Genomic DNA, 26,486 nt, shown 5'->3' on the forward strand with positions numbered 1-26,486 from the left:
GTTCGCGACACGGGTGAAAACGAACTGCACGCATGCGTCGATGTTGCTGCCACCGGCGTGCGAGTACGTGCCCCCTATATTACGATACGCGGAGATCTACCAGGGCAGATTTCGCCAGAAACATACGCAGTTGTGTATACGTCTCTCTCCCTCCACCGCCGAAATCACTCACTCCCCCGTCCACACGCTTCTTTTGCGCGTATTTCATTCTTTGTGCTTGTGGCTCGAGCGTTGTGTTTACGTTTAGTACCCATAGTAACCGCCGGCCCCTCCGGAGTGAAGGGCCGGCCCGGGCCACGTACAATGGAAACCCGTATCGACCCGAGAGGGGTCGTGGTGCCCCCTCGCCGTCCGGCCGGCCGATACGACACCCAAGATGCTGAGTTTTTTTTTTTTGCATGCGGCTGCTTCGGGCGGGGGTCTCTTTATATTTTAGCATATCTTGACACACGGCCGCCGGTTTAGCGATGCTTTCTCGCTTGACTAGCTAGTCTTCGGGGGCGTTGCACGTGGTACGCGTTTGTAGCTCGCCGGTGTATCGAAGACGCCCGACGGGCGTCATTGGCTGCGCACACCTGTTCCTAGTACCTGCGCTTCTCGTACTTCTTTTCTTGTTTGTGTGCATCTCTTAACGGTTGTCACTTGTTCATCGGTGTTACTGCAGCTGCCAACGCGGGAGCTGGTATCGGTCGTCTTTGTTTAAGGTGAGTAATTTCAGGTATATTTAGCACCGGTTACGTATATCTAGAAAAATCACAAGGGGTGGGGGAACACGCACCTTGTAGTGGCGGCCGTTTTGTTCTTTGAGTGAATATGCCCTTCATCTTTATTTAGATGAAAATTAGAACCCTGCTCTGAAATCAAAAGATAAAGAAAATATTATGGTTTCTGAGCTCGCGCAAGTGCGTAGTTCTGTTGACTCCGCTAAAGCCGATCGAGCGGCAGTTGCCATTTCATGTCTCACGCAGCCGAAGCGTACTTGAACACTTGAACAGGACAAGGTAAACAGGCAATAATAAAGTTGAATCCGCTAGTTTAATGCGATATACTCTCCAGCAATCTAAACATGTTTGTAAGATTAATCTCGTGGGCGGACACTTGCAGAGAGTGCACGTCTACCCCTCTTCCCCCCCCCCTTCACACACACCCTAGCTCCAACACAAGAGGAACCCCCTTCACCCCCTGCCCCTCCCGTGATTTGCGTTATATGTTTGGCGTCAAAGCTTTAATTGAGACTAAGAAGCACAACTGTTGAAGCAGGGCTTCATCCAGAATTTAGATTTAGGGTGGTGGGGGGAATAGGGAGGTAGTTACCAGAATGCGAGGTGCTTGAATGAGTGCTTGTCGACTTGTAATTTTGATGTAGCGCCTGTGGTGTGTGCTTCTGTGGATATATTTTGTGTACTTGCGGTATACGTACCACAATTATCAGCCAGCACCAACTAGCCCAAGCACAAGTGCAGTGCTTGTTGGTAAATAAATACCTGTGTGGAAGGCTTCACAGTGTAGGGCCTGGAACAGCAGGCTTGTCGCTCATCGGCGTATCGAACTCTTTTGAGGACGTATAATACGAAGTAAGAGCTCGATTTTCCTTTCCTTGCCAATAATTAAGCCGGAAATAAAGGCTGAGACGTCTTATGGAATCCTGGGCTCCCCTGAGCAGTCTGATTAAAAAAACCCTAAAGAGAACAAAATGATAAGCACAACATGCGGTTCACATGAAGGCGTCATAAGTGGTGTAAGACAAAAACACTTCACAGTATTATATGGTTCTTTAATCACATTCGAATAGACGTCAAAGCTAACATTGATGCTCTATTAAAAGTCACATGTATTTGGAAATTTAATATTGGGGATGGTGACCGAAAATTTCAGATTGTGTGACACGAAGCCAACATATATATTGTTGTGGGTGCCCCGTTTATCGGTCTTAATACCTCATTGGCTGTGGGACGGGTATATAAACAAAACAGTAAACAGTGATCGCTTTAATAGAAACGTCAGATAGTGCCGATCACCTCAATAACCTCAATTACGCCGTCGTTGTCGACTAATGTTTTCCCGCAGTTTGCGAGTGCACGTACGCGATTGCTTACTTGGTGGTCATGGAGCCGTCTTTTGCAATCAATGAAAAACAAACGGCATTCGTTTACCGAACGAGGGGGCACATTCCGACATATCGCCAATCTCGCAGCATTGCGCGTTTCGTATGTGGTATACCTTCAGTCTTTTCCTTCGTGAGTGCATTCTCCTGTGCGCCAGAGTAGTGCAACGAGTTTGAGAGACTGGTCTATTTTACGATTTCGAGTGTTGGACTGTACCTCGGAGACTGGCGTACAGCGCTTTGCTCGCGTTGCACATTCGCATGCCGCTGTCTGGTCTGTGTTGTTTTTATCGTTACGGACTCAATGGAAGTATGAGTGTTCGGGTAGGAGTTGACGTGAAACGCAGAGCCCAATGAGGAAGTGGAGTGAATGACAGCTGTTCCAACAGAGAGTTTTAGAACACGTCAACGCAAAGCTTAGCGTTTGCGTTGAGCATGCGTCATATACGCTCTCACCTTGCGGTCTACCGTGGAGTGGCGAACGCTTGTGCTCCGCCCGCAACCTTCTCGAGCTTTGCGCATGCTATTACAAAACTACCTAATGGTGATGCAGTTACGCTGACCCAACACAGCGGTCTGACTGCTGACTGGACGGTCGCAGGATTGAATGCCAGCCACGGCAGCCCCTTTTCTGTGAAGGCGAGAATGATTGAGGCACGTTTCTTTAGGCTTAGGTGCAAGTTAAAATAATTCCAGATGTTTGAAACTTCCGCAGCCCTCCACTGAGACCTTCATCAATCATATCGTGGTTTTGAGGCATTATGCCCTAACAAGTACTAACTATTATAATCATCCTTATGGTTTATGTTAATATGCAGCATCGCGTGAAAACGTCGTCTTACGGGGGCCGCTTCTCGAGGGACTTCTTGTTCCACACGGCCGCTGCGAGACCGCAATCCATGCCTCGACCGGTGTCCGCGCAGACCCGAAACGAGAACGTCATGAAGCTCACGGCTGCCAGGCAACTGCACAACACATCAGACGCAGTGGAGAAGCTACGACTTCTCTGCCTTCAGCGGGGCTCCGCAGGGATTCTGGGTCTTGGAAAGTAAGTCGCTTTATGGTATAAACTACTTGGCTTGGCTGGTTAGTATACATGGGCATCCGGAGCATAGATTTTCCTAATATACACTAGAGGGAACTCTGGCGCTAGTTAGTGTCTATGGGAGCTGCAACGCACAGCGCTTCAGCGAGCATGGGAATGATGAGTAGTACATACATTTGTCGAATCTTCGTACTTCTCGCCTGCTTCTGCCTTCGTGTGTGTTCGTAAGGCTCGGAGCTGTTTTCTCACGAAACAAATATCAGCAAACGTTCATCGGCTGCGCTTCCCCACCTTATTCTTTTAGGCTCACCATTTCAAATCGGGTCACGAAGTTCAAAAGGGTTCGTTTCTTTCCTTCGAAACAAAAAAGAAAACAGCAATAAACGAAGCCGCAAGTGCGATTCGCCGCCCGCACGTACGAAGCCTAGGCAAATCTGTGTACTACCCATCATTCCCATGGTCGCTGAACGATTACAGCGCCAGAGTCCCCTCTAGTTAATTTGAGAAAACTCTATGGTCCAGAAGAGGTACAAGGGGATGGGGGGAGACTGGCCCCCTTGTGGAATATCGGGTATTTTAGGGGCGAAGCTCCTAAAAGCATGCGTCTATCCATGCATGTCTGTGACCGGCTCGTAACCACCACCTAGCTGTAAGACTCACTCAGCAGGTAGCGCTAGTGTGAGTGACAGACAGGCAGACGGATCGACGGACACACAGACACACATAAGGATGGACGGACGGATGCACAGACGGACGAACAAAAGCACTGCCCTACTCATTATCATTCACTCCGTAGATATGCTGTGATTTTTTTCCGTGTAGTAGCCATGAGCTACACAGATTGTTTAGCAGGCACACTTATGACTCGTATATGATCGTAAAATTGTCTTCGGGATTGCTAGCCAACTGTGCACGTTCTTCGTTTATGTGACAAAAATCGGTTACCTATAGTGGTTGCCCCCCTCCCCCTCCCTATGTTGTTTTTTGATTTATCCTCCTGCGATGAATTCGGCAGATTGCCTTGTTAGTGTACATACGTGGTTTTGAATCTCAACGTAGACTTGAAGCAGTCGCCGTTGGGACACAACAAGCCATAAAAAATGACAGCATATTCACGGGGGGAATGATGGAGAGTGAGGTGAAGCTGGGTCCGCACGCCACTGCCGCGCCGCTTTGGCCTCTCGTGGTCGTACTGCAGGGTCCTCGCGACACGCTCCTGCCTCGCGCGCCCGCCCGTCGGAGTCTCTTCTTCAAGCGCGAGCCACCGCTGCCCGGCGCGCACGCCGCTCAGCAGCCTTGTCCATCCTCCATCGCCGAGTTTCTGAGTGCGCGCGTGCGCCAGAACGGCACCACCGAAGGACATGTGATCGTAGTCGCATGATCGTCTCTCTCTCCTCCCGTACGTGTGACGTCAATCCTTCCTTTCTGCAAGTAACGCACTCTAGTGTCGTACCATTTGCATTTTTCAGCGTATAGTACAAGTACCGCCCTCTATGGCCGGTTCAAGAATTAACGAAGGGTGATTACTCACAACGGGGTCGCACAAGCCACGACACCAATTTCGGTCTGCTGGCTGTCTTTAGGAGGGTCGTTTCGATTGTCCTCAGCCAATGTAAACTGTAAAGACATAAACAGTCCACCGGTGGTCTCTCGAAGACCCCGCCCATGCCTTGTCGTGCTCGCAGTCTTTCTTTGACCAATTCTGTAGTCACTTTGGAGGCACACGCCGTGACACCGACTTAACTTGCATACCTGCACCTCATTTTCAGCCATGCTCCCTGCTCGGCCATCGTCCCTATGCGGATCCCTGTTGGGGGATGCTTATCAAATCGTGTGAATCAGCAATTTCATCTCGCTCCTCAGAGGGCCTCACACTAGGCTTGGGTATTGCGAATACACAAGGGTGATGCGTAGATCGGTTGGTGGTGTCCATCGCGATCATCGCCATGATCAACTTATGTCCACTAGAGCATGGAGGCCTCCCTCTAAGATCTCCAACCCAGCTTCTATCGTGTGATCTTATTGAATGGTGATTTAATCGCTCCGTCAGCTTTGTCACACTCGGCCGCGCTTCTCTCTTTTGGTGTCCATTTCGTCGCTCAAACTGACCGTTCGTTATCGGCCCTTCTCACGGTGCGACGTGACCATTGGCCGCGACGTGTGACACTCTTGAGCGGCGTGAAAACGTTAGAAATTTGAAACAGAAGGTCAGAAGTGCTCGCTATTGAATAAGATGCGCTGGGAGAAAGATATATATTTACGCAACAGGTGCAGTACTACATCATGTACGCCTCTTCGAACGTCACTAACCTCTGCCCGTGAATCATTGTGACACTTCATGTGCTACGAAGCAAAAGAGAGAACGAAGAAATAGAAAGATAGGGAGAAAAAAGGGGCAAGGCTTGCCGCTTGAACACGCAGCAAGTGGTTCTTGAAAGAAAGCAAAAATGAGCCGACTTCTGTCTGCCAAACTGATGACATGGCTAGGCTCCTTGTTGTGGATGGGGGAAAGGCATAAAAAGAATAGTAGAAAGAGGAAGATAAAAAAGACGAAGCCATCTCCGGACATGAGTGTTGAAAGAAGAGAGAAGAGGTAGGAAAAATGGGAGACATGGTGAAAGGAGTGCCAGGACGGGGCACCGATCAGCGAGAGCTACATGGCACCAGGAATTCGCGGACGGCGGGCAGATCGGCGAGAGCTATTCTGGCGTCAGAGATCACGGACGACACAACCGTTCAGCACGAAATTCATCAAGCGAGTCCCGCGTGAACACGACGAGTGGTGCTGTGTGGTTAGAGCGTCCACCTCCAAAGCAGGAAGTATTGCGTTCGAGTGCCGTCAAGCGTCCCCTGGTTTTAGGGGCGAAGCTCCGTAGGGTCGAGCCATGTCCCCTGTCTGTCGGCGTGACACTGTATGGATATCCATATTCATATTGTTACGGAAAAGAAGAGACGCCGTAACGACGAGGCTGGGGATTAGATATATTCCAAACCAGCGGTAATGGCGTGCCAGGTTCACCAGCGATCGAGCGGAGACAACCCTTCGTCTTCCTCGTCAGGCACACACGCGCGTCGCCCCCTAGAATATCAGTATACATGCATGTAGCATAACCCCCGGCGGCGCAAGCGCCGCCTCGGCGCATTTAGATGTCAACGTCACTAGGAGAGTTGTAGGGCTTCAAGCGCGCAACATGTACAATATCGGTAGCCTGTTGGGCACATGAAGACAATGGGGTGGCAGGACCAATTTCATATGTTACAGGCGTAACCACACGGAGGACACGGTATGGGCCTGTGTAGCGAGCAAGCAGTTTTTCTGACAAGCCAACTTGACGGGTCGGAGACCAGAGCAGTACCAAAGAACCGGGTGGAAAGTGTACGTCGCGGTGTCGTTGGTCATACAAGCGCCGTTGCTTCTCTTGAGAGGTCAGAAGGCGAGTACGGGTGATTTCGCGTGCGTGAGCGGCCCGAGTGATAGCGTCCATGGCATATTCACTGGTAGGTACTCCAGGAGACGGTATGACGGTGTCTAGAGGCAATGTTGGTTCTCGACCAAACAGCAGAAAAAATGGAGAGTAACCGGCAGTGTCATGGCGCGAAGAATTGTAGGCAAATGTGACGTACGGCAACGCGAGATCCCAGTCGGTGTGGTTGGTAGAAACATACTTAGCGAGCATGTCTGTAAGAGTTCGATTTAGGCGCTCCGTGAGTCCATTGGTTTGCGGGTGGTATGACGTAGTCAGCTTGTGTCTCGTTTTACAGGACTGCAAGTTGTCGGCTATGACCTTCGACAAAAAGGTGCGGCCACGGTCTGTAAGCAGGTGCCGTGGGGCTCCGTGTTGCAAAATCACGTCCTTGAGGAGGAAGTCGGCGACATCTGTGGCGCAGCTTGTTGGGAGAGCTCGTGTGATGGCATAACGCGTGGCGTAGTCGGTGGCCACGGCTATCCACTTGTTACCCGAGGAAGACAAGGGAAAAGGGCCAAGTAGGTCCAAGCCAACGCGGAGGAACGAGTCTGACGGAATATCGAGTGGTTGAAGGCGTCCGGCGGGAAGTGTCGATGGCGTTTTGCGGCGCTGACATTTCTCACAAGCCGCAACGTACCTTCTGACTGAGCGTGCAAGCCCTGGCCAGTAGAAGCGTCGGCGTATTCGGTCGTAAGTGCGTGACACACCAAGGTGACCAGCAGTCGGAAGGTCATGAAGTTCATGTAGAACTTCCGAGCGAAGGTGTTTCGGAATGACAAGCAGCAGAGCCGGTCCATCCGGCTCAAAACTTTGGCGTGTTATGCCAGCGAGTCCTCGTCAAACGTCCGTGCCTCTGAAACAGGCAATCTGGGTCAAGGCCAGCCCGCACTCCGCCGGGCGCGAACAACTCCACGGCGTGAACACGCGCGGCGCATCTGTGGCCCACGTGCATTGAGTCAGTTGCGCACGTGACAGCGAGCCGGCGTCCTCATGTCTGGTGGCCTGACGCATCGCGCGGCGAACCCCATTGGAGGAGCCTGCTCGGAAGACCAGCGGCGCTTCTGATTGGACATTTTAGGTGGGACCCGGTGTAAATAAAAGAAGCCCTGCGGCGTGTCGCGATCGGAGGTCCTATGTGAGAGGCGTCCCCGTGTCGGAGTGCCGACATGTGTGTGAGTCAGCGGTCTTAGGCGAAAGGCTGACCTATGTGTTAGAGAGGAGAGTTCGGCTCTTCGAGTCTCTGTCGGCCCCAGTGCCGAAATTGTAACGCCTCTGTATATATGCTGTACATAAACCTTGTTTAACTCACCGTCGTCTCGTCCGCTCGTCTTATCGGCTCTGCGCAGACGCAGTCGCGAGCTGATAAACATACGCTACGCAACAGTGGTGGCAGCGGTGGGATCGGTCCGTCGTTCGCAACAGTGGTGGCTTCGGCGGGATCGGTCCGTCGTTCGCAACAGTGGTTGGCAGCTGCGGGATCGGCCGGCGTCAGCGACATCGATGCGGTGAGTGCCTGATGTTTTCCCCTCAGTTCACCAGACTACTCTAGCTCAGGTTGTAGTAGTTTAGAGAAGGGCTGTGTGAAGCATTGAAGTGAGCTTTGATAGTTTCAAGCCAAGTCGAAGTGCTTTGAAACCAAAGTCAATGCGGAGGTGGTAAACACGGGAGGGTGAAAAATTGCTTGCGCGTCTTGCTAGTAGGCTTATAGTGGGTACGGCAAGTAGATTCTTAACAGGGGCAAACAGCAAGAGGCTAGTGTGAACGATGGAGAACCTTAAAGTGAAGGAACTCATCGAAATTTGTGAGGAACTCGGCATTACTTTGGGCCGTGCGAAACGAAAGCAAGCGATCCTTGATATCATGAAGGATGAGGGAGTATCGGCTGAGGAAGTCGATGAGGCCTGGGTGGATATTAAAGCACGCCGTGAGGAGGCTGAAAGGCGAGAAGTAGAAGCTCGCGAACGTGAGGAGGCTGAAAGGCGAGAAGCTCGTGAAGAAGCTGAAAGGCGCAAAGCTCGCGAAGAAGCTGAAAGGCGCGAAGCTCGCGAACGTGAAGAAGCTGAAAGGCGCGAAGCTCGCGAAGAAGCTGAAAGGCGCGAAGCTCGCGAACGTGAACAAGCTGAAAGGCGCGAAGCTCGCGAAGAGGCTGAAAGGCGCGAAGCTCGCGAACGTGAAGAAGCTGAAAGGCGCGAACGTCGCGAGGAGGCCGAGAGACAGGAGCGCCTTGAGATGAAACGACTAGAATTGGCAATCCTACAGTGTTCGCAGGCGCCTAGCGTAGCTTCTCCGACGATTCAGGTCAGCGGTTTTAGAATTCGGGACCAACTGCCACCGTTCGTTGTAGGCGAGGACATGGCGAAGTATCTCGTCAAGTTTGAACACGTCTGTGAGCGAAACGCTTTGGAGCGGTGTCTTTGAGCGCGGAACCTGTTAGCTCTTCTTCCCGGCGAAGTGTCCGACGCGATAACTTGCTTGTCGAGGGAAGCGTTTGAGAGCTATGACGAGGTTAAGGAAGTGCTCTTAAGACGTTATAAATTGTCACCCGAGGCTTTCAGGCAAAGGTTCCGGTATGCTAAAAAGGGGAATGAGTCACACGTTGACTTCGCGTTTCGTCTTAAAGCCGATTTGATCGAATGGCTCAAGGGCGAAGGTGTTTATGACGACCGCGATAAAGTGGTGGAATGCGTTGCATTGGAGCAATTCTACCGCTGCATCGAGGAGGATGTTAAACTTTGGCTGCAGGACAAACTTGGTGAAGTACAGCTAAACAAGGCAGCAGAGTTAGCTGAGGAGTATTATACTCGCCGAAAGTTGCATAGCAGGGCAGTGCGCGTTGAAAAGGATGAAAGAAAAGAGGGCTTTTCAAAGAAACCTGATCAACGGAAACCCGCTCCGCACCGTAATTTCAAAAGGGACCCGTCTCTTACGAAGGACACTGTAGGGGAAGGGCAAACAGAAGCGGAGAAATCGAGTGAGGTTTCTACCACACAGGCATTAGAACCGGAAAACAAACGGAAGCCGCTAATCTGCTACAACTGTAAAAAGGAAGGGCACATCGCGAGAAACTGTCAGGAAAAGTTTGCCTTCGCAACGATCCGAGAATCAGAAAAAAACATGCGGTTGTTGGAGCCGTATCTCCAAGAAATTAGGGTCAATGAGAAAACGTGCCGAGCACTTAGAGACTCAGCGGCAACCATGGACGTTGTCCATCCTTCATTGGTGTCTCCGGATGACTTCACAGGAGAATGCGCGTGGATCAGGCAAGTCGCCGAGGAGCAGAGTGTTCGCTTACCAATCGCCACCGTTGTCATTGAAGGCCCGTTCGGTAAGCTTTGCACCGAAGCGGCTGTGTCTGCCGCGCTGAATGGTCGTTTTTCTTATCTTTTCTCCAACAACTCGGAGCAGCTTCTCAAAGAGCAGGGCAAATCGTTCTTCCCCAACTTAGCGTGCATGGCTCCCACGCGATCGCAAGCGCGAAAGCTTTCGCGGAAGCTTGACTTGGTTCCATGCGGTGAACTCTCAAGTGACCTTGTCGGCGGGTCGACGGAACCCCAGAAAGGAAATTTTCCGCATGAGTCATGTGAGCAGTCACGCGAGCGGCCCGTCGCGGGAGCGGCCGGCGCGGTATGCGCTGGGGGAGACGACGTGGCGCCATTGAGTCAGAGCGAGAGGGTTGCAACGCTCTCGCCTGTTGCGGAAAGTTGGAGCGAGCTGCCGAGAGTTGATCGAGAGACGCTCATTCGAGGGCAGAGTGAGGGTCTCTCGATTGAAGCGCTAGTGGAAAGCCAAATTGAAGCGCTCGTGGAAAGCCAGAAAAACGCGGCAAAAGTGCTGTCGAAGGAGCACTACGAGAAATCGGGGAAGAAGCGCGCTTTTGAAGTTGATAATCAGGTAATGCGGCTGCAGCCACCAAAAAGGAACAAGCTTGAGGTTGATTGGGAAGGGCCCGCCACAGTATTATCAAAGCCTTGCGATACAACTTATGAGGTGCAAGTAGGAAGGCGGCAGAACAAAATTTACAACTTGATGAAACCCAATGTTCAACATCAAGCGGTCGTAAATCAGCTGTTGAAGGCTTCAGAGGAAGAGGGAGCAGAAAATTTGAGTTCTAGTGAGGTGATCGAAGGGGGATCGAAAGTAATTTGGGAGCAGATAAACCTAGAGCCTAGCTTAAGTGAAGGAGGACCTGAGAAAGAGGACCTGAGAAAGATTGGTTCCGAGTTTGAAGACGTGTTTTCGGACCGCCCCGGAAACATGAGGGTGATCGAACACGATATCGAGCTAAGCGGTGAGGAGTCAATCAGTAGCAAGCCGTATCGTTGTTCCCCTGTGCAACGTCGCAAGTGTGAGCCGCTCTTGGTGCCGCATAGGTATCGTCGCCTAAAAGTGGCCGGTTACTGAGGTGGAGCATGTTGCTCCACAGCGCAACTTTGACGTTCGCTAAAGAAAAAAAAAAGGGGAAGGTAAACGCTAATGCAGGTGCATTGAGCAGTGCGTTCCAGCTAGTAACTTCTCAACCTTTCGGTTTCTGGCTGGCGATTCGGGGCAAAATTTTGACCTCATCACGACCTGGGCTGAGCGCTCTCGTTCAGAGTGATCTCAAGGGGCCAACTTTATGTGGTATTCTAATCCGTTACGTTGTTGTACGTGGAAAAAAAAATTGAGTTGTCATTTTAGGGGTCTTTTGTCCCACATGTGCCTCTTGATGTAGAGGGAACAAAATTCCGATAAACACGTAGATAGGTATATGTTGTACTATACTTTGTCTGGTGTTCTGTCGGGTGACCGAGGGCACTTGCTTGTGTCGTGTGTTGTCTGTTGTCGAACCGTTCTTAGCAAGTTGCAGAACCATCGACAAGTGCTGAAACCGAAGATGGTCAGAAGAGACGAGTGAAGCTGGTCAGCAAGTTGTGGCGACAAGCCAGTGGGGCTGGGATCCGTCGTCAATGATGGGATGTGTTCCCGGAACAGTCTGGAGCTGTATTCTCCCCATGGCCCTGGAGGCGAACCTGGAGGGACCTGGCGAACGAGCGCACCTGACATCCGAGTCCCGTGGAAGCAGCTCGTCTTTCCGGTGCATTGTCTGGCGGCGGGGGTGCTGTTATGCCAGCGAGTCCTCGTCAAACGTCCGTGCCTCTGAAACAGGCAATCTGGGTCAAGGCCAGCCCGCACTCCGCCGGGCGCGAACAACTCCACGGCGTGAACACGCGCGGCGCATCTGTGGCCCACGTGCATTGAGTCAGTTGCGCACGTGACAGCGAGCCGGCGTCCTCATGTCTGGTGGCCTGACGCATCGCGCGGCGAACCCCATTGGAGGAGCCTGCTCGGAAGACCAGCGGCGCTTCTGATTGGACATTTTAGGTGGGACCCGGTGTAAATAAAAGAAGCCCTGCGGCGTGTCGCGATCGGAGGTCCTATGTGAGAGGCGTCCCCGTGTCGGAGTGCCGACATGTGTGTGAGTCAGCGGTCTTAGGCGAAAGGCTGACCTATGTGTTAGAGAGGAGAGTTCGGCTCTTCGAGTCTCTGTCGGCCCCAGTGCCGAAATTGTAACGCCTCTGTATATATGCTGTACATAAACCTTGTTTAACTCACCGTCGTCTCGTCCGCTCGTCTTATCGGCTCTGCGCAGACGCAGTCGCGAGCTGATAAACATACGCTACGCAACAGGCGGTATAATACACCATCGTGGAGCACGAACGAGCGATAGGACTGACTGGAAGATAATGATTCGAGGCTCTCAATGATAGCACGCAAGGATGCATCATAGCGCTGCTCGTCACCGATGCATGTCACTTGCGAAAGGGAAAAGACGCAAGGCTCGGTGTCGGTGTCATGCATAGTGCTCGACTCAGCGACCGGGTAGCGCGACAGGCAGTCTGCGTCCTGATGTAGGCGTCCGGACTTGTACGTCACCGTAAAGGTATACTCTTGGAGTCGCAGAGCCCAGCGCCCGAGCCGGCCAGTAGGATCCTTCAGTGACGTAAGCCAACATAGCGCATGATGGTCAGTTATCACAGTGAAATTAGTGCCATATAAATATGGACGGAACTTTGAGACTGCCCAAACAAGAGCAAGACATTCACGCTCCGTAATAGAATAGTTGCGCTCAGCAGCTGTGAGGAGGCGGCTAGCGTAGGCGACAACTCGGTCGTGTCCCCGTTGGCGCTGTGCTAACACGGCTCCGAATCCGTGACCACTAGCATCGGTTCGAACTTCCGTCGGAGCGAATGGATCAAAGTGAGCCAATATGGGTGGAGTCGTCAGTAGCGTGATTAGGTGAGAAAAAGCAGCAGCTTGGTCGGTACCCCACGTAAATGTGACGTCTTTCTTTAGAAGCTCTGTGAGGGGTCGAGCGATGGTTGCGAAATCTTTCACAAACTTTCTAAAATAGGAGCAAAGTCCTACAAAACTCCGGACGTCTTTGGCTGACTGGGGTACAGGAAAACTGGTGACTGCACGAATTTTCTCGGGGTCCGGCTGCACACCAGAGGCGTCGACAAAGTGGCCCAACACTGTAATTTGCCGGCGTCCGAAGCGGCACTTCGACGAGTTCAATTGGAGGCCTGCAGTGCGGAATATGTCGAGAATAGCTGACAAACGCTGAAGGTGGGTCTCAAATGTTGGGGAATATACAACGACATCGTCAAGATAACAAAGACATGTTGACCATTTGAACCCTTGCAGCAGAGAGTCCATCATGCGTTCAAACGTGGCTGGGGCGTTGCATAGCCCAAATGGCATAACCTTGAACTGATATAGGCCGTCTGGAGTTACAAATGCAGTCTTCTCTTGGTCTTTTTCGTCGACAGCAATCTGCCAGTAGCCGGAACGTAGGTCTATTGTGGAAAAGTATCGGGCGCCGTGGAGACAATCGAGAGCGTCATCGATGCGGGGTAAAGGGTAAACGTCCTTTTTCGTGATTCTATTCAGATGACGGTAATCCACGCAGAAGCGCCACGTGCCATCTTTCTTTTGAACGAGCACAACGGGGGACGCCCATGGGCTCGAAGAGGGTTCAATAATTCCTTTGGCTAACATCTTGGCGACTTCCTGTTGAATTATTTTACGCTCGGTGGCAGACACCCGGTATGGTCGCCGATGAATGGGATGAGAATCACCTGTGTTAATGCGGTGCTTGACGAGTGAAGTCTGGCCGAGTGAACGGTGGTCGACGTCGAATATGTCGCGGTATGAAGCCAGAAGGCGGCATAGCGCGGTTGACTTCTCAGGTCTGAGGTCCGGGGCGATCATGGAGCATAAGGTCGCATCGAGGCACGTGACATCCTGCGAGTGATGTGGGTGCTCGGGACATACGTCTGCCGTAAAACAGGTGACGTGGTCGTCAATTAAGGGCCTTTGTGTGGCGACCGAATTTCCTTGGGGTAGCACTTGTTTTATGAAACCGAAATTGATAACAAGTAAATATGTTCGGTTAGAGGCCATGCTTACGACAGAGTGTGGGACAGTAATGTCACGCGCCAGGAGAACATCAGTAATCGGCGTCACGATATAATCACCGTCAAGCACGGGAGAGGGTGTTGCCAATTCGATGAATGTGAGAGCTTTAGGCGGTATCCGGAAGAAGTCAGTGGTGCACAAGCTGTTCGGGAGTTCAGGGTCAGAATCCGAGAGAAGAGGAAGTTCTAGGCAGAGAGTACCGGCGGCACAATCGATGAAGGCAGAATGCGTCGATAGGAAGTCCATGCCGAAGATTAGGTCGTGGGGGCAATTTTCAAGCACCGTAAATAAAACGGGAACATGGCGGCCGGCAATATACTAACACGAGCGGTACACATTCCAGTGATGGCCACAGTTCCGCCATCAGCGACATGGAGGGCTTTAGTTGCTGCAGGCGTGAGGACTTTTTTGAGCAGGCGACACAGATGAGCACTCATTATAGACACTTGAGCTCCGGTATCGACTAACGCCGTCAAGGAAATACCGTCCACATACCCCTCAATCAAGTTCGTATCAGTGGGGAGCGTCAATGGAGAATTTGGATCATTCGCAAGCGATGCAGCACTACCTCCCGGAGCTGCATGATCTAGTTTTCCGTCCGAGAGGATCCACAGTTGACCGGCGACGGATAGCGGCGTGGTTGGGGCGATGGGGAACGGTGACGTTGAGGTGGCGGTGAACGAGCAGTGGAGCGGCTGTTGGGGATGTCGGAAGAAAGGTACACACGACTGGGCGAATACCGACGGGAGTCCTCGTACGGTCGATTAGAGGAAAATTGACTCCAGTTTGAGGGCGTCCAAGTGCTGCGGCAGTAGCGGGAGATATGGCCAACTCGGTGGCAGCGGAAGCAGATCGGCTTGTCGTCTGCAGTTCTCCATTCCGCCGGATTGCGGGATCGCGGAATAAAATGTGGTGCATTTGTTGTCATTGGTCTGGAGACGTGTCGGGACACAGAGCAGGCCACAGGAAAACCAAGCTTTGCAATTTCCTGCCTCACGACGGCTTGAATAACGGAGACCGGCGGAGGCGTTTCTGCGGCGCCATGATCGAGCGGATGTGGAGGAAATGGTGCCGCACTTGACGCCTCAAGCTCCCGTCGAACTATTCGTGTCACGCTGTCCTGCATGGGTGGTGCGGCACCGAGATCGGTGCAAGTGGATGTAACAGCCGTGTTTGGTAGCCGCGTAAACTGAGGCAGAACACGGCGGCTTTTGGCCATTTCGAAGCGACGGCATTCCTTGATAGTCGTATCTACGGTTGTGACGTTATTGTAGACGAGCAAATTGAAGGCGTCGTCCGCGATGCCCTTAAGTATGTGGCCTACCTTGTCACTCTCTGTCATTTGCTCGTCGACTTTTCGGCACAACGCGAGGACATCCTGTATGTACGAGACATACGACTCTGTTGACGACTGCACACGAGTGGCGAGTTCTTTTCGCGCTTCCATTTGGCGACCGGACGGGTCCCCAAAGATGTCACGTAGTCGCTCCTTGAAGGTATCCCAGCTGGTGAGCTCGGTCTCATGGGCGTCGAACCAGACCCGTGGGGTGCCGTCCAAGTAGAATATTACGTTGGCGAGCATCATGGTAGGGTCCCATCGGTGTGTGTGGCTAACACGCTCGTACATACGGAGCCAGTAGTCGACGTCGAGCCCAGGTTGTGCGGAGAATGTACCTGGATCACGGGGGGTGGGCATCGTCAGGTATGTAGTGGCTGGAGCTACAGAGGGAGACGCTGACAGGCTGTTGTCACTGGTAGCCATGGCCGGAGACTGAATTGTGCGGCCACTGCGAAGCTTCGTGGTGAAGACGGGGAACGTTACACCTCCACCAAATATGTTACGGAAAAGAAGAGACGCCGTATCGACGAGGCTGGGGATTAGATATATTCCAAACCAGCGGTAATGGCGTGCCCGGTTCACCAGCGATCAAGCGGAGACAACCCTTCGTCTTCCTCGTCAGGCACACACGCGCGTCGCCCCCTAGAATATCAGTATACATGCATGTAGCAATATGAATAGTCATATATGTATTGATGCGGATATTCATAGGAATATCCGTATGAATAGCTATATGGACATCTCAACACCTTGAGCACATTGGGATCAATAAACAACTGTGTCACGTACCATGACTTGCGGGCTCCGAGGCTAAGGAGGGGGAAAAAGGTGTCCGTATTGATAGTGAAGCTAACCTCCTTGAGTTTAAAGTAATCAAACTTGTTCAACAGCCAATAGTAAACGTAGCTAATAAAATACATATTTTGGTGACACCTGTGTAGACAGGTCCTGCAGCTTAAAATTTGCTATCAAAATTTCAGTTGGACCCTATAGTGAGGGGAAATTTACGAGTCAGTTTCTTAGTCCTACATGACAAAGCAAAGCCTCCAAAACGTTGCCAAACACTCTAAGAGCTCTGTGGGTCTGCGCTCGATTCGCCTGCGGAAGACGAACACCTCCTGATGCGTTGCGAGGATTGCGCGATCGACCGCTCTTCGTGCGGACGCCACTGGAGCACCGTCCCCGTCACTCGTCGGTTCGCGATACAGCCAAAGCACTTCTGTGCTTTTCAAGAACAACGGGCTTTTGTGGGAGTCTTTGACAATGCCACCGTGGCCACGTATACGCGTAAACGCGTTTACTGAGTATTTCCTTTTTCCTTTTCCTTTTCTGTCTCATCTTTCCGCTACCCATTTTCTTTTCTTCAGCATTGACCAGGCACATGTCTGGTAGCCAATTGGGCAAGTGCGTGGTTAACCTCCCGGCCTTTTCCATTTTGTTTTCTTCCCCCAAGACGTTCCGACTTTCTCAGTACGCACAGCTTTTTTTTTAAAGAGAACTGTGTCTAGTACTCATTTACATTACCTGTGCCTGTTTCAGAGTGTTCCGTCGGATGGATGACAATGGCAGTGGTGACCTGTCTCGCGAGGAATTTATCAAAGGACTGGACGATTCCGGCATGGCGCCCTTCCTCGAAGCCGAGGACTACGACAAGCTGTTCGAGATGTTCGACGCCGACAATTCGGGGACGATCAAGTTCGACGAATTCATCCGCACCATCAGAGTAAGTTGAGCACGAAGGTCGAACCAGAAAAGCGAGAAGAAAAATATGGGTGATCTTCTTATAACAAGAACCTTCATGTCGGATGCATCTGTAGCTCATGCCATGCAGTGGCCGCGCAACCAGCATGAGCCAAAAGCCCTGAACACTAACCAGCGCTAGGGAACAGTCAGGTAAAATTAAGCAAACGTTAACCGACTTTAGTGAATCCGTGTGTTGTGCTTTCGGGGACAAACCTCTAACGATGCCCGTAACTGTTTTCTAAGTTTTCTTCCAAATTAAGTGGCCTGAATAATATCTCACCTGAACTTGTAAACACAAGCAGTGCAGCTTCAAATGATGACAAGTCGTTGGACAGGATGGGTTGCTGCAGCGAATGGTTTGATGAGTGGAATGCTACGTCGACGCAGCAACTCGACGAAGGGGACGTGGTGACTTGATGAACGGGGTACTCGTCTTCGTCAAGGCAGCAGTTTGACAAAGACATGTGCCCTTATTAAAATCTTGTCTCCAGCAGCATTCCCTGTTTAAGCATTTTTTTATTATTTAAGCACATGTGTTTAATGTCATCTACTTTATTTCACACTGGTTTTCTCTTTATTTTGTGTATCGGAATGGGTATTGTCTAGGTGAAACGCAAAGGTGCTTCCAAATTTCCTGTTTACATCCAATGAATTGTTCTATTTATGATAACAACATCAAAGTAATCTAATGTTCGCGGTAAATTCAGTCTCCTGCGGTCTTGCTGTTAAAGAGTCCAAGAGTGAATTCTACTTTCCGGTAACTTCTACATCTTTCTCTGTCCTTGCTGTTTTCTTTTACGACGCCACAGCGTGATTAATCCCTAATGGTAGAAGAAATGCGTTTCTATCTTAATCTCAAATGACTATCAGACAGTACGATATCGAAGCAGTACGGAATAGACATACGCCGTAGCACTCCATTCTTACCATGTGTTCCGCCGTTTTCCCGTCATATCAGCCCAAGATGAGTCCCAGCCGAGAGGCGTTGGTGACCAAGGCGTTCCAGAAGCTTGACCGATCGGGTGACGGTCAGGTGACCTTCGACGACCTGAAAAGCGTGTACAACGTGCGGAACCACCCCGATTACCTGAACGGACAGAAGACAGAGCGAGAACTGTTGAACAAGTTCTTGGCCACTTTTGAGGAAGGCGGTGTCGTCGACGGTGTTGTGAGTACTTTTTCTGACCTGCTCATTAGTTGTTCTCAAATGTGGTGTCAGCTTTTTTTTTGGAAGAAGTAACAGAAATATCACAGTTTCACCGCAATGGGGGAGCAATGAATGCGATAGCAACAATTTGCAGTATTATGTGAAGTAAGGCTAACAGCTAAGTCTTTATATGCGACCTCAAGTGGCTGTACAAAACGTTTCTTTAAAAGAATATTGCCAAACCAGGGAGAGCTCTTCTCGTGCAGTCTCTTCGCGTTGAGAGCAGACGGGCACACGAGCCGCCTGCTGGTACCTGCCGAGATAGCGCGCGCGCCAGCGATGGTGACCACACCCTTAAAATAAATGTTCACAGTTGCTGCTAGAGCGACACATTCCCTTTCTCCCCGTGATGTCTCTTCATGCTTTTTCAAGACAGATGGGGCGTTTCCTCTCTGCATGAGCTACAATCGGTGGCAGGCCTCGCAAGAAGGTGATGTTATTGCATGTGGCCTCTGTGCGACGGCAGTGGGCCGGCTCGTTTCAGCTGTGCTTGAGCGGATGAGCCCTACTTGCGTGCTCATACACGTGGGTAGAACATACAATGCGCAGGGAGTTGTCAATAATTTGAACTATACACAGAGCACGATAGCGAACGCACCGACAGCGTGCAGGTAAGATCTGTCGCAATAAAAACATTGGCGTGAGCTATCAGGAGCGGACGTCTGCTGGCACTAGCTCTTTGCAGTGTAACGCCAAAATTAACTTGATCAGCCGCTGACCTGAAAATTTTGGGTTTGATACCGGCTTCTGTGGTCGCACTCCGGCGGAGGCGAAATGATAGAGGTGCGTCTACTGTGCACCAGATGTTCAATATATCCGGAGCCCTTCTCTACGGCGTGAATCCTAATCATACCGTCTTTCAGGGGCGACGCCCTTGTTGCCGAGCCTTGACCTTTTGCGGTGTTCATCGCGGAAAAGTTCGCGGATGTGAGACACGAAAAAAAAAAACCTTTAACAATTCACAAACACCAATCATAATTGTGACGGAATACTATCAAACATCTACAAGAACTAACCCTACATAGCAGTCGGCGACTTCAACGAAGACGTTACGGGCCTTAAGACCGAGCTTCGCCCACTCGTGGTCATTCACTTTTTGGCACGTAATATTCTCCCCAAAACTTGCAGGACGTTGGAGCTTGGCCTCAAAAGTAGAGTGCAATGGCGCAATCGAGAATCGCACGCATCGCCTTCTGAACAGGGGGGGGGGGGGGGAGTGTTTATGTTTATAAGAGGGAAAAGAAAAGGAAAGTGAGCCCCGTAACTGTCTGCATCAGGGTGCGACACCTCAACAGTATCTCACAAGGGATGGTGGTGAGGAGGGATTAAAAGGATATGATGAAAGGTATAGAGAGAGAGAGAAAGGTGCGCTGGGGCAGCGAGCGAAGACATATCGAAGGATAGGAAAGATAGGAAAGATGGAAACACGGTCACAGGAGCCGAGGACGGGGCACCACTTGCGAGAGCTCTTGTCGGCGTCAGGAGATGGCGTAGGGCAACTCCAGTAGGTCAGAGCTACGCTGTCGTCGGAGATCGGCGCCAGGAGATGACGTAGGGCCAGCGCAGTCGGCCAGAACTACTAGTCTGCTTCAGTTCTCGGTGCATGCTTCGACCGTGCATCAAAAAAAAAAAAACGACTGTGCGAGTAACGTGGACCATTTCAAACTATCCTAGGATGCCTACTCAGAGTATACACAGTTGCAAAGTGCCCGCTCTGCGCCATAACTCTTCCTTTTGCGAATCAACGAAGTATACCCACTATATACACGCCCGTAAGACAACACGCGTACCAGCGCAGCTCCCTTTGCTGGGGATTTTTCAGTTGTTGACGATCAATAAAGCTGTGTGGGTGTTTCGTACTTGGCGTGCATTTAAACCACATTCTCTTTGTGCATTCCACATGATTTAATATATATCTGAGATTTTATGTCTCAAAACTACTGAGGGACACTGTAGTGGAAGGCTTCAGATATTTCGACCATCTGGTGTCACATCGCACAGCTTAAGCGCCTCTACGATTTCAACACCACCAAAATGTGACAGCCCTTGTCAGTATCAAACCTGCGACCTTCGGGTTGGCAGCCGATCTCCGTAACCACTTATTTACCATGGCGGACTAAATCAGACTGTTGGACGCCCTGCCCGGTGCAGTGGTCCGGCGTCCGCCACGCAACAACAAATGCGAGGAGGCTCATCGCACAATGCACGACATTTGCATAGCGTTGTTTGAAACGGAACAGTGTCAAGGTATGCTATCCTCGCGATAGCGTTTCATACAGATGTCACTACAGCTAAAAGACATATCATCTACAGCTTCAGCCGGCCTGGTATCCAGTGTTCACGAAACGTGGTGCTATGATACCCTTTTAGAACACAGTGTCATCTGAAGCTTCCTTTTTTTGTAAAGCTTTTTGTACATTTTTAGAAGCCACCTCGAGTATTTAATGTACGTGACGTACGTTTTTAATGAATACCATGGAAGAATAAAAAAAATGACACGGCTCCGTTGTGGAACACATCCTTGCCACGCAAAAGGCCTGGGTTGAATTCCTACTCGTGTTGAAGATTTTTGTTATTTGTTAATTCGCACCGATCTGATGTTTTTTTGCTCACAAACGACGTCGATTTTCCGCTCACAGCCACCGATACTCACTGCGGGGTTTCCGCGAAACCGGCTCTTTAGCGCTCTCACGCTGATATTACTTTTACCAAGCAGGATGGAAACCGCGTCAATAATCGTGTCCTAAACAGCGCTCTAAGGAACGCCTGTTCTTGAACCCCTTTGGTGCACATACATTTCGTTCTAAACGTGTGCGTATCACCTCGAGGCTTGAGAGTGCTTTCGCGTTTATATATGCCATTAACGCGCCGCCCAATCTGAAAACTGGCTCCACTATATATAAGTACACCGTCGCGACATTTTGAACAGTCGATCGTGCGGTCTGGAAAATTTAGATACGAGCCGAACGCACTTTCTGCGGGCGCCGAATGGCCCGTTTTTGGAGGACGCATACGGCGACATGACCAGCGCTGTTTCGCGATTTTCGACCATTAAAGGGTCGACGACACCGGAATCAGCCTGCTTATCGAAACGTTTCTCTTGTTCTCCTCGATTGGGTAGAGGAATAATGGTTGAACGAAATTCACGCGTGAGAGAAATGAGAAAAAAAAACAAAGCCTTTTCCATGTCGTAAAAATGGGGACTATAGTGAAGCTATAGGTTTGACATTTAGGCGTGTTGGTTATAGCGCCACTCTAGATTGTATAGCGCAATGTACTTTAGACGCCCCTCCACGGTCCATCTAAAGTCTAGTGGCTAAGGCACTCGCCTGCTGACCCGCGCGTCGCGGGATCGAATCCCGGCTGCGGCTACTGCAATTTTCACGTAGGCGAGAATGATGTAGGCCCGTGCATGTGCTCAGACTTGGGGGCACATTAAGGAACCCCATGTGGTCGAAAGTTCCGGAGCCCGCCACTACGGCGTCTCTCATAATCATATGGTGGTTTTGGGACATAACACCCCGCACATCAATCAATCAATCAATCAATCAATCAATCAATCAATCATTCAATCAATCGATCAATCAATCAATGCACCTTAGACATATGGACGCCACAATGTTGGACTGTTTAGCTGATGTTTACTCTTTTTTTTTTTGTAGCGTAAGCCTCGTTTGCGTATATACACCCATGCATTTTATGAACACTAGCTGGAACCTCTTTTATCTCCCCCCGAACTATGCCGCCGCCACCTAAATACGTAAGTCACAGGAACTTCGCTTAAAATAGGAGTCATATAGGTTCGCGGGGACATAGCGATAATGCAATCTGGACCACTGGGAACGAAGTGAAGAGGAATTGTTGACATTTCAGAGGTCATATTAGACAAGAAATCTTTACACTGTAAGTGTAGCCTGAGGTTTTGATGCTTAAGTCATCGGCGATGCCCTCGTGGGCTATTAGTCTATTACTTCTCTGCAAATGGAGGTAAACTGCGTTGACAAAAACAAATGCACATAAAGTAGCCGCCGGCATTTGCGAGAAGTACCCTTGAGAGGACGTGTAAACTAACTGTGGTCCATGACCAAGACCATCATTCCTTTTTTATTTATCTCATTGCCGAGATAAAACGTTTGTCCTCCGTCTCTACTTACTTTTACCCGGTGTCAACACAAACCATCAAAACGTATACATGAACTAGCTTGTTTAACTATAGACCTAATCTATATACCCAATATATAACTATAGGCCTATTCCATGTTTCTAATAGCGGTAGGCGTCGTCGCCATACTGAGGTGCTTGTAGCAACGTCATGGTGTGCGGACTTCGCCCCGGTCCAAAGCTAGCCACCACCCTCAATGATCACGTGACAACCGGCACAGCAACTACAAGCTTCCTCCGAGCACAGCGCACTTCAACGTTGTCTGTAGTTGAACTCGCACTTGTGTTAGAGTTCGTGGTGCTTCTAGCTGCATGACCCAAGTGTATACGCCTTCCTACTATGGTCGCTTTACGAGGGGAAGTTTAATAAAATAAGCAATATAAATAATGCAATTAAACCTCGCAAATACATATGGTTTTCTATTGCAGTAGTGTAAGGCGTGAAAGTACAGGTTCACGGGGAGGGGGTGCAGGGAGGGGGTGGAGTGAACGCTCCACCCGGACATTTCCAATTTTGCTTGCGTAAATGTACGAGCACACATGCAAGCGCATGCACGAACATACATCCACTACAGTTGAAACCTCCCCTCCCCCATCCCCACCCTCAAAAAAAGAAAAGAAATGCAGGGCTGTGCGGAAGGCGCAGCATAGTCACAGCGAAAGATAGAAGAGTGGCCATTCAGATGATGATGATGATGAAAATTTCTGGAAGGATGGCACTACTCACCACGGGGGATCGGCCACCAGGCGCGCGGCAGTAGAACTTGCGAAACAAATTTAAATACAATACAATGAGAGCCTTTTCTAAACACTGTATAACTGTTGGCGGCACATTTGCGCGATACCCACTATACGGCATTAATATCAATAAAAAAATTGTGTAGTAGGCTGGCATTCGCTGCCACGCCTGATGCAAGTACACTTGCTTGATAACCACTACGGCATAAATAATAAAAAAAATTTGTGTAGTAGGCTGGTATTTGCTATGCTATTTCTCGTTATTCGTCTAGGAATCGTGGTATCAGTTAAACACTTGCAAGAAATTTTGTGCCAATTGTTCATAGTCATGAATTGGCTGACGACAATGAGGAATTGTGCCTGTAACGGGTATGCGCCACAGTTAATATGTGAACAAGAACAAGCTTTTGTAATGGGTTGGAACATCGGACGACCCACTCGTCGCGCTATTCGCATTGTGCAACGACTGGTTCTTCTTTCGCTGTTTTGAAACGATTTATTAGTCGTAATAGCGCGATTGCTTTCCCGACACCAAGCCTGTCTAAAGAAATTTTGCCAGGAAGTACAAGTCACCGACGTGGTTTAGTATTACTATAACACATCACGTTCTAGATGTGTTATAATAATACATTTTCAAGTTTCTTGTATTGTTCGTTGTGAATTGTAATATATTTAGCGTAGCAACTCGTTTGTGAAGTTTACCGGAAATAAAAGGGAAAAAAAGAAAAAAAAACCGACGTGGTTTAGGGGTAGAATACTGGGCTGGCACCAAGCGGACTCGGGTTCGAGCCCCACTGTGTTAGTGATACTAGTTTTTTTTTCAAATTTCGTGAGTTGTAGTTACGGACACCGGCGGCGCACAACTTCAGCAGCGCGCGACCCGAGTTTTATTCGCATAACAGGTTTTGCTGTAAAAATTCTGGCTACACCCCTGCAAAGGTACAAGGGATTAAGAGCAGCAGATGAAATGGACACCAGTTCTGTTTCTTTGAACCTACGCCGTTTAATTTATTGTACGATGAATCCCTATAAACTATATCAAACAATTTTTTTCGCTCTCATACAGTTTCAGGGCAAGATAAAACGGAATCACGAGTAATCAAGACGTCTTTGCATTTTGATGGGTTTCTTCAGCTCGAAAGGAAGCCCCTTAACTATCTTGGTTATATAGCTTAAGATGACGTCATTTTTGTTCATATACTTGATATTCCGTCAGCCGGCTTATGAAAGGATTCGAAGGTATTCATAAGCACGCGTGTGTATAACGTGGAGTTGCAGTGTTTAATGCTTTTTGTAAACGTCGTCTTTGGCATCTGTTTGCCATGTGTATACTTGCAGCAAATGTTCATCATTAGCACAAACGACGAGAGAGAATGGTGTGTTTTAGAAGTTGCTGCAGTATTTATGCGATAATGAATTATACGACATGGTTTTGTTAATGTAAACGAAGATAGTCTAAGCAGCTTCCGTGATACCAATGACTGTCCAACGATTGTCAGTTGAAAGAAAAATAGGTATATGGCTTTACAAAGTGTTCCGGCCGGAAACGACGCAAGGTTGAATGAACATGGACACATTGGCATTCACATGTGCTATTAAGCTTCTCAGCGTATTATAAATATATCTGCTGGTGTCTCTACAAAGTGAAGCCACACCACATTATTATTATTATTATTATTATTATTATTATTATTATTATTATTATTATTATTATTATTATTATTATTATTATTATTTGCACGTCAAAGAACCCCACGTGTTCGAAGTTTCCGGAGCCGTCCGCAACAGCTTCTCTGTGGTAATGATGCAGTGTGCACTCAATGAACGTCGTTCCATGTGGTTACGGGTTATTAAACACCCAATTTGAGTATTAAATAAGCCAACGTAAGGATTTGGCAGGTCATTATTTAGGATCGGAAGTTCGTTTAGTGTTTTTGTTGACGTTTACATACTGCGAACTGCATGACAATGCATGATATGTGATAACACTTAATGGTTGTCGACACATGAACTGAACGTTTTAATTTTCAAATGCTGTTACTTTCAGGTGACCAAGGAGGAATTCTTCGACTACTACTCAGGTGTGAGTGCCTCCATCGATGAAGACGCCTATTTCGACCTGATGATGAGAACCTGTTGGAAGCTATAGCCTCGACTGGGATAGACACACCCACTGCACGTTCCGTGTGCTCTATTTGCCCCCCGCCTCCCCTACACCCCCGAGTTTCGCTTTTTGTTTTCCACGTCAACGACACCAAACTTTTCCCTCGAGATGACTACATTTGTCTTGGCACAGATATATAAAAAAACGTTTCGATGTGTCGCAAGGGCCAAAGGATTAAGAAGGATTAAAAACAAACACTAATTCTACAGCATGGCGTCGCTGGCCTGGCTAAATGTTCGGCGCTGTGCTTAGACAACTACGTGATTTTTAAGAGATAAATTAAGCAATACAGCGCTGTCTTCAACAGGTGGTTCATCGCGTCGCAGTGACCTTGAACAGCTAGAGCGCAAGTATGGCGCGCGTGGCGACACGTCACGTGATCCGCTGTGGAGAGGCGGCGCAGCAGCGTTCGCTCGGGGCCCCGCCACGGTGGCACCACGGGACCAGGCGAGTGTTTAAAACGCCGTGTGAACAAGCCTTTGCAAAACTAAACCAGGCATATCTCTTACTCGGGGTAACTGGGTTTAGGAGGATTTAACCTAAGCCACTTCCCTACACTCTCCATCGAGTCGGTTCTTAAATATTAAGGTCGTAATGACGCACTCCGTACACAGTCAACTTCGTGCACTGACGGCATAAATGATTAGCACGAGACCCTGGGTTAGAACCTGAATCGTGGCAATCTTTTTGATGGCGGATAAGCGCTAAAAGAAAACAAAAACACCACAACTCATCGCGGGTGCGCTGAAATGTGAGTCTTTGTTAAAGGGACACTATAGGGAAGCAACAAATCAGTTCGAAATGGAATATTGTTCAATAAGACGTGTAACGGCGACAATAACGCCACCATAGGCTTAACAATAGCGCAGAAAATGAAACTGGAAACTTGATTTTTGAACTTCGCGCCAAAATTTTCTGACATAAGGTCATGTATATTGAAGTGCATTTTTCGTATTTTGGCGACATTGGCTCGACAAAATGTTTACTGATTAGGTGTATTAACTATATGGCCGCCTCAGACGACAACCTAGTAGGACAGAGTAGACGCCGTCTAAATCGA

General features: G+C 49.5%; 1 protein-coding gene across 1 annotated transcript; it reads left to right on the forward strand.

The window, feature by feature from the left end:
- The first annotated feature begins 555 nt into the window (after positions 1-555).
- LOC119181096 (calcyphosin-like protein) lies at positions 556-25,634 on the forward strand. Its single transcript, XM_037432279.2, has 5 exons — positions 556-704; positions 2,923-3,152; positions 16,953-17,136; positions 18,115-18,324; positions 25,310-25,634. Exons 2-5 carry the CDS (start codon positions 3,004-3,006, stop codon positions 25,409-25,411), a joined length of 645 nt encoding a protein of 214 aa, XP_037288176.1. The 5' UTR covers positions 556-704; positions 2,923-3,003; the 3' UTR covers positions 25,412-25,634.
- The last annotated feature ends 852 nt before the right edge of the window (positions 25,635-26,486 follow it).

This window comes from Rhipicephalus microplus, chromosome 10 (genome assembly GCF_043290135.1).
Source record: "Rhipicephalus microplus isolate Deutch F79 chromosome 10, USDA_Rmic, whole genome shotgun sequence".
Taxonomy (NCBI): Eukaryota; Metazoa; Arthropoda; class Arachnida; order Ixodida; family Ixodidae; genus Rhipicephalus; species Rhipicephalus microplus.